Here is a 15,798-nt window from a genome sequence, read left to right as displayed (position 1 = left end):
TCACAGTTTCTTAGTTTTTCTAATATTTTGTCTAGTTTGTCGTTCCAATTTCCAATTTTGTTTTTATGTTCATTTTAGATTTCTTGTGATTATGTAAATACAATGATCATGATAAGAACTTTATATTTTCCATTATCGTTTTCCATTCAAATCTTTCGTTTTAGCATCATAATTTTTAAGGACATTTAGACCTAATAATCAAATTAGATATTCATAATTGTTTCGTGTTTAGAAGTTAGATTTTTAAATTTTCATTCAAATCGGTGCTTAAAAGCACTTGACACGTCCGCAATCCATAAAATAATGAGCAAACATAAGGTTTCTAACATCACATTAAGAGGTTTCTAAGATTACATTACAATGTAAAACGACATCTAGCCCCATCAAGAAACCGATCTGTGTGCCACCCCTTAGCCCGAACTGCCAGTATAAACGACGGAAACACGTTGTCCATCCTATCGAAAGCCTCTTCCAACACATTCTCGCTCGGCATACGCAAGGAATTTTCAATATCTGCAGCATATGCAGCGACTAACCATCCTCTAAGCGCGTCTTCACCAGTGGCGCTGCGCTCCAATATCAAGTCTGTCCATTTTGCTCCAGCAGGCAAGTATAAATCTTTCGTCTGGGAATCTATCTTTGACTTGGTGGAGCTGGGAAGGCTTGAGAACCTCATGTATAGCTCTTCCTATCTTAACGTTCCCAGCTTCCTCTATTAATCGTCCAGGGAATAAGAGATCTTCTCTATACCTTAAATCAGCCGGACTAGCAATTCTACCAGTCTGGTTTAAAAATATCAAAAGCTTAAGTTGTCGAAGAAACAGATTTGGTTAATATCTCAAGCTTGTTTGGTGCTAAACCTTTAAAAAGTGGGCAACAATCATAGCGGTTCTCTGTGGATTGAGTGTGTTGACTGGTGTAGCTCGCATCTCTTCGCTGACACCATAAACGTGTACCAAAGACAGGAGCGGTCCGACTATCAACTGCAAGATGCTTGGAATCATAAAAAACCATCATACAAAGCATTTGAAAGTGGCATAGCACAAATGATACCAATCACCCAGACAATCGTATAAATTTACTGAAAGTAGAGAACATCGAGAATTTTCATGAAAAATGCAATAACGTAATAACAAACTTAGAAAACAAGCCATTTTGTAGCTATATTGACTGTGAACAATGGATCTGTACAACATCACGACGATAAATTATTCTTTCCTTCATTCTTCGCACCATAAAATGAGAATTACGATCCACAAACATCAGATGCTCCTTTTCAAGTGACCAGTAACTTGTCGACAATGATTATCTGATATCCACCATGGCACCCCTTAACTTTGCTAGCCCCTGTGTTTTCTTTAGAACCATTACTTTCATGATTATCATGTCATCAGGTGTATTAAGGTTCAATGTAAGCCAACATCATTCTAATTATATTTAATATAATCATTTCGGTGTTGCAATATCACTAAAAGCAAACATTATAGCAGCTTTAGCATCTTAGTGGCCTTCATTCCTGCCTCATATACGTAACTCCAACTATATATTATAAAAGAGCACATCAGAGAGTAACTATCTGAATTGAGCGAAAATTGTAAAATCTTTCATTACTATTGCTTCTTTCAAAAGATGTGAATAGAGTACCGATATTCTCTAGAAGTCACTGGAGCCCATATCACAGCTCTGCCAAGCCATCCAACCATACAAAATGTGAATCTATAAATTTCCAATCATTTTCTTGGTAAATATCTAGAAAAAAAAAACCTAGAAGCAATTTGGTCAAATTCACTATTCCTAGATATAATATATAAATTTAAAATAGCTGGATATCAATAAGAGATGGCAACAAGGAAAGTACCTTTCCCTTCATGGATGAGCAAACTGTGGACGCTAACTGAATTCCAACTCCTATTCCAAAAACATTGCACAGAGTGGAAATGGCTTCACCTTTAGCAAAAAGATCGCTGAGATTTCCCTCTTTTGCAAACGATGAATAAATTGGCAGCCTAGTTGCTCTTGCAGCAACAACTGCCATTCCCTGATCAAATGAGAACAACATTCCTGGTGTTTTAAATAATCACAAATAAATCTAAAAGGAACGAGAACACTTCATTCTTTGCATTACATAAAAAAAATACCCGTGTCTAGAAAATATTTGACTAACCTTAGCGAAATTACCTAGTCCAGCCATTTCAAGAAATAACTGTGGGCATAAAGGGGAAAGAACTTCTAGACCAGCACCCACATCGTACAGAACATCAGCTACCAAGTAGGAAATTTCATTTCTATCAATCATCTCGTAGACAGCTAGAGAACTTAAACAAGATTTCAGAACAAACCCAAAATTCTCCAGCTTTTGGGCTCTGAGTCCATTCTTGCACCCAAATTGCTACATATGAGCTTCCCAACATGCTGCATTCCATCTTTTAATATCTGCACTAGATCAAAACAATATAACAAAGCCCAAATTTTAAAAACAAGCTTAAGAAACCTCACCAATTCATCCAACAAATAAAATCTTACCCAACTGACAGCAGTAGCTTGTGCTGGAGTAGGTCTCAAGCCCGCAGCAAATAGCAGTGACTGAAAGGGATTAAGACGTTAAAAAGTCCCTACAATAGTGGTGGGATGTGAATTACTAAGAATGTTAAACAGTATTCAGCATGACATTTCATGCAAAATAATCACACACAATACTATCATAAGAAGACCTGAGTTGATAACACAGATAATGCCGCACTGGTGAAGTGTTGCAAGGCTCGAAATTGTGTGTATCTAAGATATCCTTCGTTCACACTGTAGATGTCGGATGCCCCAACTCAAACAATAAATCATGACTTGTACTTTAGACCCGAATCAAGCAGGATACACAATGCAAGTTACCTATAGGGATATCCTGAAGGAAAAAACTTATTCAGGAATGATTCAACAACTCTACGGGAAGCAGGTCTTGCATCATCAACTATCTTCATCTGTGTACAGTCACCAAAACCACTTTCAGGGCTATATATGATTTCTATTAAAAAAAAAATACCCGAAAAGTATTCAGGAAAAATATCTAGAAGATTTATGCCTAATTGTTTCGAGAAAATAAACTTTGCCTCCAATGCAAAAAGTCATTCTCTTTCGCTTCAATGAAGTTATAAAGAAAAGTCCGAACATGCAAGTATCTCAACACTTGCAGAATAGTAGCATCCACACAATACACAAAAAGAAGAATAATAAAAACCGCGAATTACTCAGTTAGAACTAGCTCAAGGACATTCTATATTGAAAATTCAAAGGAAAATAACACTGGGTTCAGCATTTCATGTTATGCACCAGCAAGAACAAACGAACTGAAAAATTAGCTCACCGACAATCGACCATCGGCTTCGAACTCAAAGCGGCGAGACACAGAATCCGAAGTTTCAATCCAGTACACGGGTATTGTCTGCGTGGCATCGATTGGATCCTTCTTTAACATTTTCAAAATTTCCTGTATAAAATACACAAAAAAATGACTTCAAGAAACGGAAACAATGGTGAGAGAGAGAAGATACGAGAGACAAATAATTTTTATTTGTTTAAGGTAAGGAAAATAACCAAAAACTAGTTTACTTAGAATTTAGAAAGAGACCGAAAAAATCATGGGTAACCACAGCGGGAATCGAAGGCCTCGAAGCCTAGCATAGCCTAGCCGCCGCCGCCGCCAGTCGGAATTTCTTCAGCAGGCTGAGACAGAACCGTACGGTATGCTCCTACTTAACTACTCATAAATATTATTTTTAAAAATAATGTCTTAACTATGGTCAACTATATCATGTTTGGAGAAACATCAATAATTATTAACTATATTTATATTGACAACAATTTGTGTGAGACGATCTCACAGATCGTATTTTGTGAGACGAGTCTTTTATTGAGTCATCCATGAAAAAATATTACTTTTTATTGTGAATATCGGTGAGGTTGACTCGTCTCACAAATAAAGATTCGCGAGACCGTCTTACAAAATATCTACTCCGATATCATCAACATAGGGAATGAAGTCTTCGACTACCATCTACTAACACATCTCCCTACTTAATACCTACATGCATAACATTCATGAAGCTCGGGTCAAGTACATATATACAATTTTCATGAAATCATCGAGATTTTATAAATCAACAAATTTATTTGGAAGTTATAAATCAACAAATTTATTTTACAAATGTTAAATATCTAAGTAATCAGTCGAGGACGAGTGTGAGGATTTATGAAGGTGGCAATTGTAGTTCTTGCTTCTTTTGGATTCGTCACCATTCTGTTATGGATTTTTTAACTTCCATTGCTAATAATCTGCATAATAATAATAATAATAATAATAATAATAATAATGATAATGAATATTTTATCTTTAGATAACGACCCATTTAGTTGAATTAAACTAAAAATATTTATATTACGAGACATTTATGCTCATCTTCTGTTGGATTTATCTCCGACAATTGAAAATGTCAAGTTTCATTGAGAATTGCACTTAGGGATGGCAATTTTCCCTATGGGTTTGGGGCCCCGCGGGGAAAATCCGAAATGGGGATGGGGATCCCCGATTTTTTCGGGTTCGGGTTCGAGGATTTAAAAAAATCCTCGATGTAGTTCGGGGCGGGTATGGGATTACTATCCCCATCCCCGAAATCCCCGAACCCGCCCCGAAAATATATTATCAATAATAAAATAATAGTATTATTAGTATTAATAATATAATAATATTATTATTTTTTAAAATATTAATAATATTATTATTATTATTATTGATATTGATATTAATATTAAAATTATCTCTAATAATAATAGATAATAATAATTTTTGGTTTGAGAAAATCTCCGAATCCGTCATCATCTTACCATATTAATATTTTTGAAACGGGGATGGGGACGGGGGTGGGAAGTTAATCCCCGAAGTTTCGGGTTTGGAGATTCCCCGAACCCGAAAAAGCGGGGATTGGGACGGGGATGGGGGTGGGGATGGCATTCGGGGATGGGGATGGGGATGGCAAACCCGCCCCCACCCCGGACCATTGCCATCCCTAAATTTGCACTAATGTTTTATGTGTTGGATGTTCTTTTTCTCAGTCTTTTCTTTTGTAATGATTCCCCACTTCACCTGTAAAACTTTGTTTATAACCTTTTTTTTAGGAATTAAGAAGCTTACCTCGATTGTGAGCCAATATTTGTTGGTGTGCCGTTTTGTTGCGTCCAGCAGAAGTTTAAAATTTGTGTTTTGACGTTCAAAACGTAATTTGACATCATATGATTTAAATCATTTTGAGAATAGTGTTTTTCACAGTTCAAAAACTCTCATTTATGTATTTTCTGCTCTGGAAAAAATATCATGTATATATAATTCAATTATTATCAACTTTTGATAATACAATACACGTACATATATATACTAATATTTAACTTGCGCGATATACATGATGATATTATTAAAACAAATAGATATTTAAATTGCAAAAAATATTATAATTAAAAAAATTAAAAATAAGATACTATTTTTTCACTATTTTTGAAATACTTTCTTAAATACAACGTATGTCGATTAATTTTTTTGGCTGATAATCACTATCATATATCAAATTTTTATATTGTTAGTCTAAGACAATGACATGATGCTTATAGTGTTTAGTGTATTGATGTCGACCACCAAATTAAATACATATTTAATTCTTTAATTTATGAGAAGATATATATGTTATTATTTTTTAATATGTTAAATAAATATTTTTAAATCAAATTCAATAAATTAATAAAAAATAATTTTTTTCAAATTCAATAACTTCGTCTAAATCCCCATTCACAAATAATTTTGTGGCACGGTACGTGTTCGACATATTTGAAGGATAACAACAATTGCTTAATCAATAGATTTATCCAAATAAGTCGTGATTTTATCTACAAATCTCTCCAAGAGACAAAAAAAATATACAGGATGTGCTTTTGACATAATTATATCATGCGTTAACTTTTTCAAATTATAGAAATCTCGAATTTGTATGCATTGGGTGTCAAATATTTTTTATTATTAGGGGTAATAGACATGTTTATCGAGGGTAATTTAATGTTTATTTGAAACTTTTTTGAATCTCTCTCTTTTAATTTTCTCGGGCTCTCTTTTTTGAATTTTAAGAAGACAGTTCAAGAGATACAATATGTTGGATCTGGGTTTTCTACACACTTAAATGCAGCAGAAGTTTTAAAAATTTTATTTATTTTGAAAAACAAAATAATTTTGCTTTGGACGTTCGTATGATTTTATGAATAAACATTCATAGGACGATTTTATGAATAAACATTCATAGGACGATAGAATTTATACATTTGTGAATTAAATCACTGGACTCCAACTACTCTGGTATTAGCGGACGTAGCTCTTGTTGTATATCCCTACGAAAGTTCTTCGATCTACTTCGAATCAGGTCCACGACCGGATTACTTGTTCCTCTTCTAACTTGTACTAGAAAGTATAGAAGATTTTGCGAAGAGATTAAAACGAGAGACGGCTCAAACTTTTTTTTTCAAAAATGGCCAAAAATATTTTGGAGGAATTTTGATATTGCCATTCACGTGAATCACCAATTGGGAGACTTGGAGGCTAGGTCAACCTTTTTTATTTCCTTAAAACAAGTCATTTAACCTAAATTCCATAATTAATATTAATGAGCTTGATTAATTAATTGTGCTAGTCCAACTAGTTTAATTAATTAATCAAAGTCCATTAATAACTTTAATTATTTAATATGTTGGACTTGTACTCCTACAAGCCTATTAAACATATTCTCAATACATTTAATTTAATATTTAATAAACTCAACTTTTAAGTTTAATAAATTAAATTAATTATAAATTCAACATTTGAATTTAATATTTAAATTATAAATTCAACTCCTTGAATTTATCAACTCCAAAATTTAATATTTAATAAACCCAACTTTTTGAGTTTAATAAATTAAATTATCAAATTTTATAAATTCAACTACTTGAATTTATTCTCTCCAAATTTCATAAATTCAACTTCTTGAATTTACTATATCATAAATTCAAATCCTTGAATTTATTTTCTCAAAATTTAATTATCATAAATTCAACTCCTTGAATTTACTACATTATAATATAAATTCAACTCCTGGAATTTATTTTCTCAATATTTTATATAAATTCAACTCCTTGAATTTATTATCTCATAATATAAATTCAACTCATTGAATTTATTCTCTCAACGGGAACAAACGATCCAGTGCTTGTGTGACTCTCAATGGTTCAGGGATACAGCTAGCCGTGGGTTCACAACTCTTTGTGATTCAGAATAATATTTATTCTTATCTGTGCTTACCCTAGTTAGCCCCATTCTTTTCATCAACACCTTGATTAAGAATGTCAGAACTCATTTCTGATTGCACCAATCGGATCATGGTAAGAGCGTCTAGTAGCATCGCCCCATGATCCCCTAGGTATCACTGATAGTGCCTGCAAGAACCAGTCGATTATGATTAACGTACAGTACGATCCTATTCATCTCATATATCCCGATCGAATCTGCAACCATTGGTTCATCGATGGTTGCATATTAGTTCGATAACTATGTGATAACTATAAATAGTGGCATCGCATGTACGGTTGGAGAACTCCTTCTCTAACGTACATCTCATACTCTGGCCAGAGATTCCACGCACTATAATTTCATCAGATCACATAGGATATCCACACCCGCAGGTGAGCGGTGAATCCCCGACTACAATGCACTGGCTCCTATATGTGTCGCAACTGTACCCAACCTCGTCACCTGATGACCCTCCTGGAGCCGGTAAACGAGTCAAAGCATAGCCCTAGCATATAGAGCCTCAGTGTTGTCTCGGGTCGTAAGGACTAATGGTGTACAATCATAACCACGGACTTATCCTCTCGATGAATGATAACCACTTGGAAAGTCCGAGGGAGGGTTGTTCAGTATAATCATCATATGACTACCCATCTGCATGTTTGGACATCTCCATGTCCTTACCAAGAAACGCAGTACACAACATCACAGATGCTAGTCTCGAGCTCAAGTGACCTTTATCCATGTTTTAGGTAGGGATGTAAATGAACCGAACTGTTCGCGAGCTTTTCGGATCTCGGCTCGTTAAAAAGCTCGTTCGGGCTCGTTCGTTAAACTTATCGAGCCAAGCCCGAGCCTTATTTTGGGCTCGACAATTTTGTGGAGTCGAGCTTGAGATTAATGATGTTCGGCTCGTTAGCTCGTGAACATGTTCGATAATAGGTTCGTGAGCTCAAAATGGAGCTCGGCTCGTTTAGCTGGCTCGTGAGCTCGATCTCGGCTCGTTTAAGTGGTTCACGAGCTCGGGCTCGAGATCGGCTCGTTTAGGTAGATCGTGAGCTCGAATTTGAGATAATTAATGAGTTATAATATTAAAATAATTATGTATGATAAATAATAATAAATTAAAAATTATATTAAAAATGTGAATGTTATGGCAATAATGGCATATTCCCGTAACCTCATCCTCATCTATTCCAAATCCCAAACCCTATTCGGCTATTCACGTAACCTCACCTATTCCCCCGAATCCGAGCCTCCCGACCTCCGCCTGCCGTCGCCGAGGGTCTCCGGTCGTACCCCACGGTCCGGTCGACCATTATCGAAGCAGAAATCGGTAGATTTGAGCGTGTATAGGTAGCGAGACCCCTTTCCGGTCCACCTCTAAACCGCGTACGATTTCCGACAATTATCCGTTCTTTCGCCGGCGCCGAGGGCTGAAAATCCTTGTACCGTCTGGGTCGACTTTGATTGAGGCGTGAATCGAGAGTTTGGAGATCGTACAGGTTGCGAACCCTAGCTCTGATTCTGGTTTGGTTTCATCTCCAAATACAGTGGGCAAAACAATTAGAGACAAAAGTTCAAAAGTTTCAGCCTCTCAGGTGTGTTTGAATATTGCTGCTACGGCAATGAATTTAGTCTACTTAAGAAACTCATATTTGTTGGATTGTTAATGCAATGATATAAATATCTGTTGATGCAATGATATAAATTAATTCTAGCGTATGCACTCTCACTCCGTAGAAATTAATTCTAGCGTATGTAGAGACAAAAGTTCAAAAGTTTCAATCTGTTATTGATGCTACAGCAATGAATCTAGCGTATGCAGTTTCAATCTGTTATTGCTGCTACAGCAATGAATCTAGCGTATGCACTCTCACTCCTAATATTTCTACATATGAATCTAGCGTATGCACTCTCACTCCTAATTAATTCTAAATGAGCCGAACCCGAGCCAGGCTCATTAATCAAGATAAACGAGCCATTAACGAGCCAAACTCGAGCCGAGCCCGAGCTTCATAACTTCCGAACGAGCCGAGCCCGAGCTTCAAACCAAAGGCTCGTAACGAGCCTGAGCCGAGCAAATAGTTTAACGAGCCGAGCCCGAGCCTGATACTGTTCGGCTCGGCTCGGATCATTTACATTCCTAGTTTTAGGCGGCTGAATCGACTAGGAACGAATTTAGAATATGCAGTGCTTACAAATGAGTTTCAACATCGAATTACGATTCATTTGTATTAAAGCATAATTAAGGACTTTATCTATGCTGATTGCATGGGTATACAGATAAAGTATAACGAAACCATTAAAAGTTAAATTATATTAAAATAAAGATTGTTTATTTCACTTGAGTCAATAAATTCCCTAGCCAACCGTTGGCTTGCAGGACATCTACTCTAACACAATATACATATGGTTTTGGAAGAAAACTATTATGTATTAACTCTTTCAAATTTAACGTTCCATGATAATTTTGCACTTAGTAGTAACTACTACTAATTCATTATTTAATTAATATATTATAAATTTACTAAATAAATAATTGTGAACTCATTACAACACCGATCAACGATCAGGCAGCACTGATGCGTTGTGTAGCGCCCTTACCCGAGCCATTACTAAATAGACTAATAAACATACAAAATTTAAACTTGATAACAACAATTAAACAGCGAAAACCAAATAACTTAATAATCTAACAACACAAACGAAAAAAGAACAATAATCTCGGTTTGAAATATTAATACAACCATATCGAAAACATAATTATGTACGAGAATATGGTAAACCAAATAAAACCCCCACTGGATCATCACTGAAAACACAACTGATCTAGCAACTGCCCTAGCCATCCGAACCGTCTAACCTCTGACATGTCCCGTGGAATGGGGTGCCCAAGATGAATTCAAGGTGGGAGCGATAATCGCCCAATACGAATACGTACGAGTATACAAAATTATATGTGAAATACAATATTATTGGATTGTGAAGGCCCGGGGCCGAAGAGGGCGGGGGTGATCGTCAGTGCCATGAGGTTGCACAGACAATTAGCTGCTCCTGGCAGGCTTTTAGGTGGAGGGAACATGAATGAACAGATCCCAAACCAGAATGAGAGGGATTCCGAGACTGTTCAATATAATGGACTGTACAGTTAAAGAGGGATTAAAAGATTTGATATGTACTACTCATATCAAGAAGGTGCATTTCCTTTTCGGTAGCTCGTCACATAAGAACTCCAAAGTTAAGCGTGATAGACTTGGGGCAATTTTGGGATGGGTGACCCCCTGGGAAGTTTCCTAGGATGCGTGTGAGTGAGGACATAAGCACGTTGGAAAGATCCGTCTTGGTACAGTGAGGACATTCGTCGAATCTGGGGCGTTACAGTTGGTATCAGAGCCGACCTCTCCGAGTACGGTGTGGTTCGAGGACGAACCAAGCAGAAGCTGGTGGGCATGTGAGGCCCGGGGCCGAAGAGGGTGGGGGGTGATCACCGGTGCCATGAGGTAACACGGACAATGATCGGCTCCCGGCAGGCTTCTAGGTGGAGGGAACATGAATGAACCGATCCCACACCGGAATGAGAGGGATTCCGAGACTGTTCAATGTAATGGACTGTGAGACCCCGAGAATAAAATAGTATTGATGGCATTTTCGTAAATAAGTTGAAAAATAATGAATTAATTTTAAAGAATAAAATATGACATATCTTGTTCATATGAAGTCCAAATGATCTGAAATTTGGATATAACGTAGAAAACTCAAAGATATAGAAGTTTCATGTTTTGAGTTTTGAAAATTTGATCGATTGACTGGGCCAAAGGGATATACCGACGTTAAAATTTTAAATAGTATATATTACCATCTGAGGCTTGGAATCAAAGAGGAATCTGATACGTGGCATTGTTTTACCAAACTTTTCCTTAGTGGCTTTCGCACACATGGAGATTATTGGTTTCCAGCCTATATATCATCTTCAACTCAAACTGAGCTAAGAAAAGGAGAAATTTAAACTCCAGAATAATAATGAATATAAGATTCTTATTTGGAATTTTACAAAACATAAAAGGATTTACGAAAGATATACCAAAGAAATTAAACAACAGAGGATTTATCGAGGGCCCAAAGAATCATAAATTCATAAAAAATCACCCATAAACGCCTTAAACGCCATTTCTCGGCTAAGCAAGCTGAAGGGCTACAACATGAATTTATTTTTCCCGGATAAACTCGAACCTTGTGTTCACCATTTCCTGGTTCATCTTCTTACCTTATGTTCTAACCAAAGACTCTTATATCACATTAGATTCCAGAAATTTAAATAAATCTTTTATTATATCAATCTGATTCCAAGTTACAAATAAATATAGATCATGTCATAGTAAGGAAAATAATTTAGCACGAATGCTTTAGCCTGTCATTCAGGCTAATCTCTGAAATATAAAATTTAAAATAATAAATAAAAACAAAAAATAAAAACAGTAAACTTACAAGGTTGTAAACAGAATTTCAAACTTTTATTGATTAACTTCAGAAGATTTGTATACAAGAGAGAGTAGAGAGGGGAGCAAACTCGACCGTGTCTTTCTAAAGACACAGAATGGTCATATATATAGATAGAAGAGCCGGACATGAAACTCCGGATTCCATTTAAAAATAAAAACAGTACAATACTTTATTAAAGTAAATAGTACAATGCTTTTATTAAAGCAAAAAGTAACATGATATGTCACCCACTTTTTGTCACGATATGCCATGATGAGATGTGATATTCCACCGGTTTCAAATTCTTCATCTGATAAGATTAATCATCTTTAATATTTTCTTTTAAAGAATTCTTCAAATTCTCAAAAATGTCATTTATCTGAGAAAATTGAGGAATATCATCCTCAGGGTCTTGAGCATCCTGCATCTTCATTAAATGAATAAATTGATTTTCACTTGATTCGGAAGCCATTAATTTATCTGATTTTGAATCGGAGCATCCAATGTTGGAGTATAAATCCTTTTTCATTTCCTCAATATAAACTTCAATCATCTTCTCTTTGGAATAAATCTCAGAATATTTCTGAGTCAGAATCTTGAAAGGACTCATAGAGTCTTTCTCTTTTTCCTGTTGATTATGGAATTCTTTCTGATATAAAGAAATTTTTTCCTCCATATTTAGAAGAGTTTCATGGCCATGAAGTTTTCCAGTTGCTGGATCTTCTCGTAGCATTTTATCCCAAAATTTAGTATAACTGACTCTTTTTAGACAAGGAATTCCTTCATCAGTATAATCACATTCTGGTTGCCATCTCCAGATCCATGGAATTCCAAATTCCATGAAGAATAGACATAAAGTCTTGCCGTCAATCCAATGATCAGAAAAGGATTTCTTTATGCATGAGGACACATTTAACCATGTGTTCATAGGTTTTATAAAAACCTCTGGCAAAATCTTTGCAGATGGACCAAATATTTTCCACCATATATAAAACCAATTTGGAATAGTATGATGAAAAATATTTTCACATATCTTCAGAAACCAAGTATGTTTCTTTTCTTCATTTTCATAAAATAAAGTTTTATTAAAACTTTCAACGTAATCCCAAAAATTGAATTTGAAACTCATTTTATGAGGTTCAGAATAAAATTCTTTTTCAACTAATAGAGATATACCCCATTCTTCTATAGATATGATCTTTTTAATAATAAATTTGGAGAAGTTATAACTTCCTTTTTGTTGAGTATTACTAAAAAAGTGAGTTATATCAACACTTTTTGTAGATATGAGAAGATTTTCATAAAATCCTCTTTGCTTATAAGCACCATATACATATGATGTATTGGTTAAATATCTATCCATGATAGTCCATGGAGTTTTTTCCCATTGAAGATCTTTTTCTTGTATAAGAAGAATTAATTCACGATGTTTTGTCTCTGTATAAAGAGCTGAATCATTATCATCTTCTTTGATGATATTAGCATATGATGCTGAAGACTGAGAATCTATATTATTCTTCTGCTTTTGTTTCAAAAATTCTTGAAACTCATTATATAATTCAGTATTCTGCTCAGTATTACTGGTTGATGAACTTGATAAGTTCTGGGCTATTAGCCTCTGTTTGTCATGCTGTGCTATAATATTAGGGGGTTTTCCCCTGCCACCTCGCCCTCTATAAGAGGACTCTCATCTTCCTCGGGAATACATATCTGTAAATGAAAACATTAGGATAAATATTCTCGAGTTAAGAAATCAGGTAAATGATTATCTTCACCTTTTTTATAAATGATTTCAAAATCAAAAGGAGCTAAATGAGCCTGCCATCTTGCAAACATTTGTTTAGATACATCGTGTTTGAAATCTTTATTAAACATAAATTTTTCAGATTTGCAGTCAGTTTTTATAATAAACTTTTGATTGTATAAATCATCTTGAAATTTTAAGATACATCTAACAATAGCTAAAATTTCTTTTGCTACTGTGGAGTAATTTTTCTGGGCATTATTCCATTTCCCAGAATAAAATCTTATAAGATATTCTTGTTTAGTTTGAGGATATTTTTGTTTCAAAATTCCTCCAAAACCTATATCCGATGCATCTGTTTCTACAATTTTATCCCATAAAGGATTTGCCAGCATAAGACAAGGAAGATTCTTAACTTTATCTTTAATAATCTGAAAATCTTTAATATGGTTATCTGTCCAAGGTAAAGGATTTTTCTTAAGTCTATCATATAAGATAGCAGAATCTTTAGTAAGATTTTGAATATAAAGAGAAATATAATTTAAACTCCCTAAAAATCTTTGCAACTGAGTTTTATCAGTTATTATATCAGGAAATTTTGATCCAAACTCAATACTTCTTTGAATAGGAATTATTTTTCCTTTTTCAATCATATGACCAAGAAATCTGATATTAGTTTGAAATAAAATCATTTTAGATTTTGAAATAACTAATCCATTTTGTATGACAATATTTTTAAACATTTCTAAATGTTTAAAATGTGTTTCAATGTCATTAGAAAATACTAAGATATCATCTATATAAACAATTATAAAATTGCTATAATTATAAAAATATCATTCATAATTTGTTGAAATTCTGAAGGGGCATTTTTAAGGCCAAATGGCATTACTGTCCATTCATAATGTCCTATTGGAACATTAAAAGCAGTTTTATATCTATCAGATTCTTTTATTTGAATCTGCCAAAATCCTGATTTTAAATCAAATTTTGAAAATATGATTGCATGAACTAATCTGTCTAATAAATCTTTTTTATTAGGAATAGGATGTCTAATCCATTTTAAAACTTTATTAAGGGGTTTATAGTTTATGACTAATCTAGGAACACCTCTTTCTTGTTCAGAATCTTTATTAACATAAAAAGCAGCACATGACCAAGGAGATTGAGAAGGTTTTATTAAACCTTTATCTAACAAAGAATAAATTTCATTCTTATATAATTCTAAATATTCAGAATTCATTTGACAAGGACGAGCCTTAGTAAGAATATTTCTTTCCTGGAAATCATCTTCATAAGGAAGAGAAATAATATGTTTTTTTTCTATTTCAAAAAGCATTAGGAAGATCATTACATATTTATAATTAAAATTTATTATAAATAATTTTTATTTTTTCCTGTAATTTAGGATTCTGTAATTTATCAACAATTGTAAGAAATTTTATTTCTTCTTTTAAAGAATTTATTTTAAAGATTTTTCTTTCAATCTGTTCTTGTAATTCATTTAAAATTATATGAACATGTTTAGTTATAAACTGAAAAGAAATAGGATTACCTTGATAAGTTCCTATTATACATGTTTCATCAACATAGGTTAAAGGATATATTTGATAAACAAAAGGAAGACAAAGTATAAGTTGGCTAGAAATATCTTTTGCTAATAAAAAACTGGTTTGAATACAGTTTTTATCTTTGCAAATATAAGCTTTAGGTAATTTATAATTTATTTCTAAAGGTTCTCCTCCTGCATAAGAAAGAGAATGAGTAGTTTTATGAAAATATTTTGTAGGAATTAATCCTTCCTGTATAACATTTAAATCTGCACCAATATATATCATAGCAATGAAATTCTTTTTATAAGAATTATCAATTAATAAAGTAATATTAGTATATCATTTTTGAGATATTATCATACTCAAAACAGATAAATGTTTCTGATTATTATCAGGAAATGAAATATCTTGAATATTTTCAAAACTTTCAGAAATTGAATTATTATTATTTTCAATGACTGAAATACGATAATTTAAACTATTTTTGTTATTATGTAAAAATTTTAGTTGTTCTTTAAGATTATCAATCTCTTTAACTAAATCCTGTATAGTAACTGGATTTTGTTGACTATATTTTTTCTGTAAAAGATTTTTAATTTCTTTCATAGAATAAGCTTGTTCTTGTTTAACAAGAATGTTATTATCATTGTTACTTGTTGAAGCAGTATTTTTCA

At 33.8% G+C, this 15,798-nt stretch overlaps 1 protein-coding gene across 1 annotated transcript; it reads right to left on the bottom strand.

The window, feature by feature from the left end:
* Window positions 1-272: 272 nt before the first annotated feature.
* On the bottom strand, window positions 273-3,772 carry LOC140833771 (protein root UVB sensitive 2, chloroplastic-like). The gene is given in 11 exon segments (XM_073198162.1): window positions 273-604; window positions 606-782; window positions 861-983; window positions 1,859-2,038; window positions 2,165-2,262; window positions 2,340-2,433; window positions 2,524-2,583; window positions 2,712-2,796; window positions 2,884-2,972; window positions 3,356-3,478; window positions 3,620-3,772. Coding segments are annotated over 11 exon segments (1,290 nt in total). The 5' UTR covers window positions 3,632-3,772; the 3' UTR covers window positions 273-355.
* Window positions 3,773-15,798: the final 12,026 nt, after the last annotated feature.

This window comes from Primulina eburnea, chromosome 6 (genome assembly GCF_022965805.1).
Source record: "Primulina eburnea isolate SZY01 chromosome 6, ASM2296580v1, whole genome shotgun sequence".
In the NCBI taxonomy this organism is placed as follows: Eukaryota; Viridiplantae; Streptophyta; class Magnoliopsida; order Lamiales; family Gesneriaceae; genus Primulina; species Primulina eburnea.
This window is presented reverse-complemented; position numbering and strand designations above follow the sequence as displayed.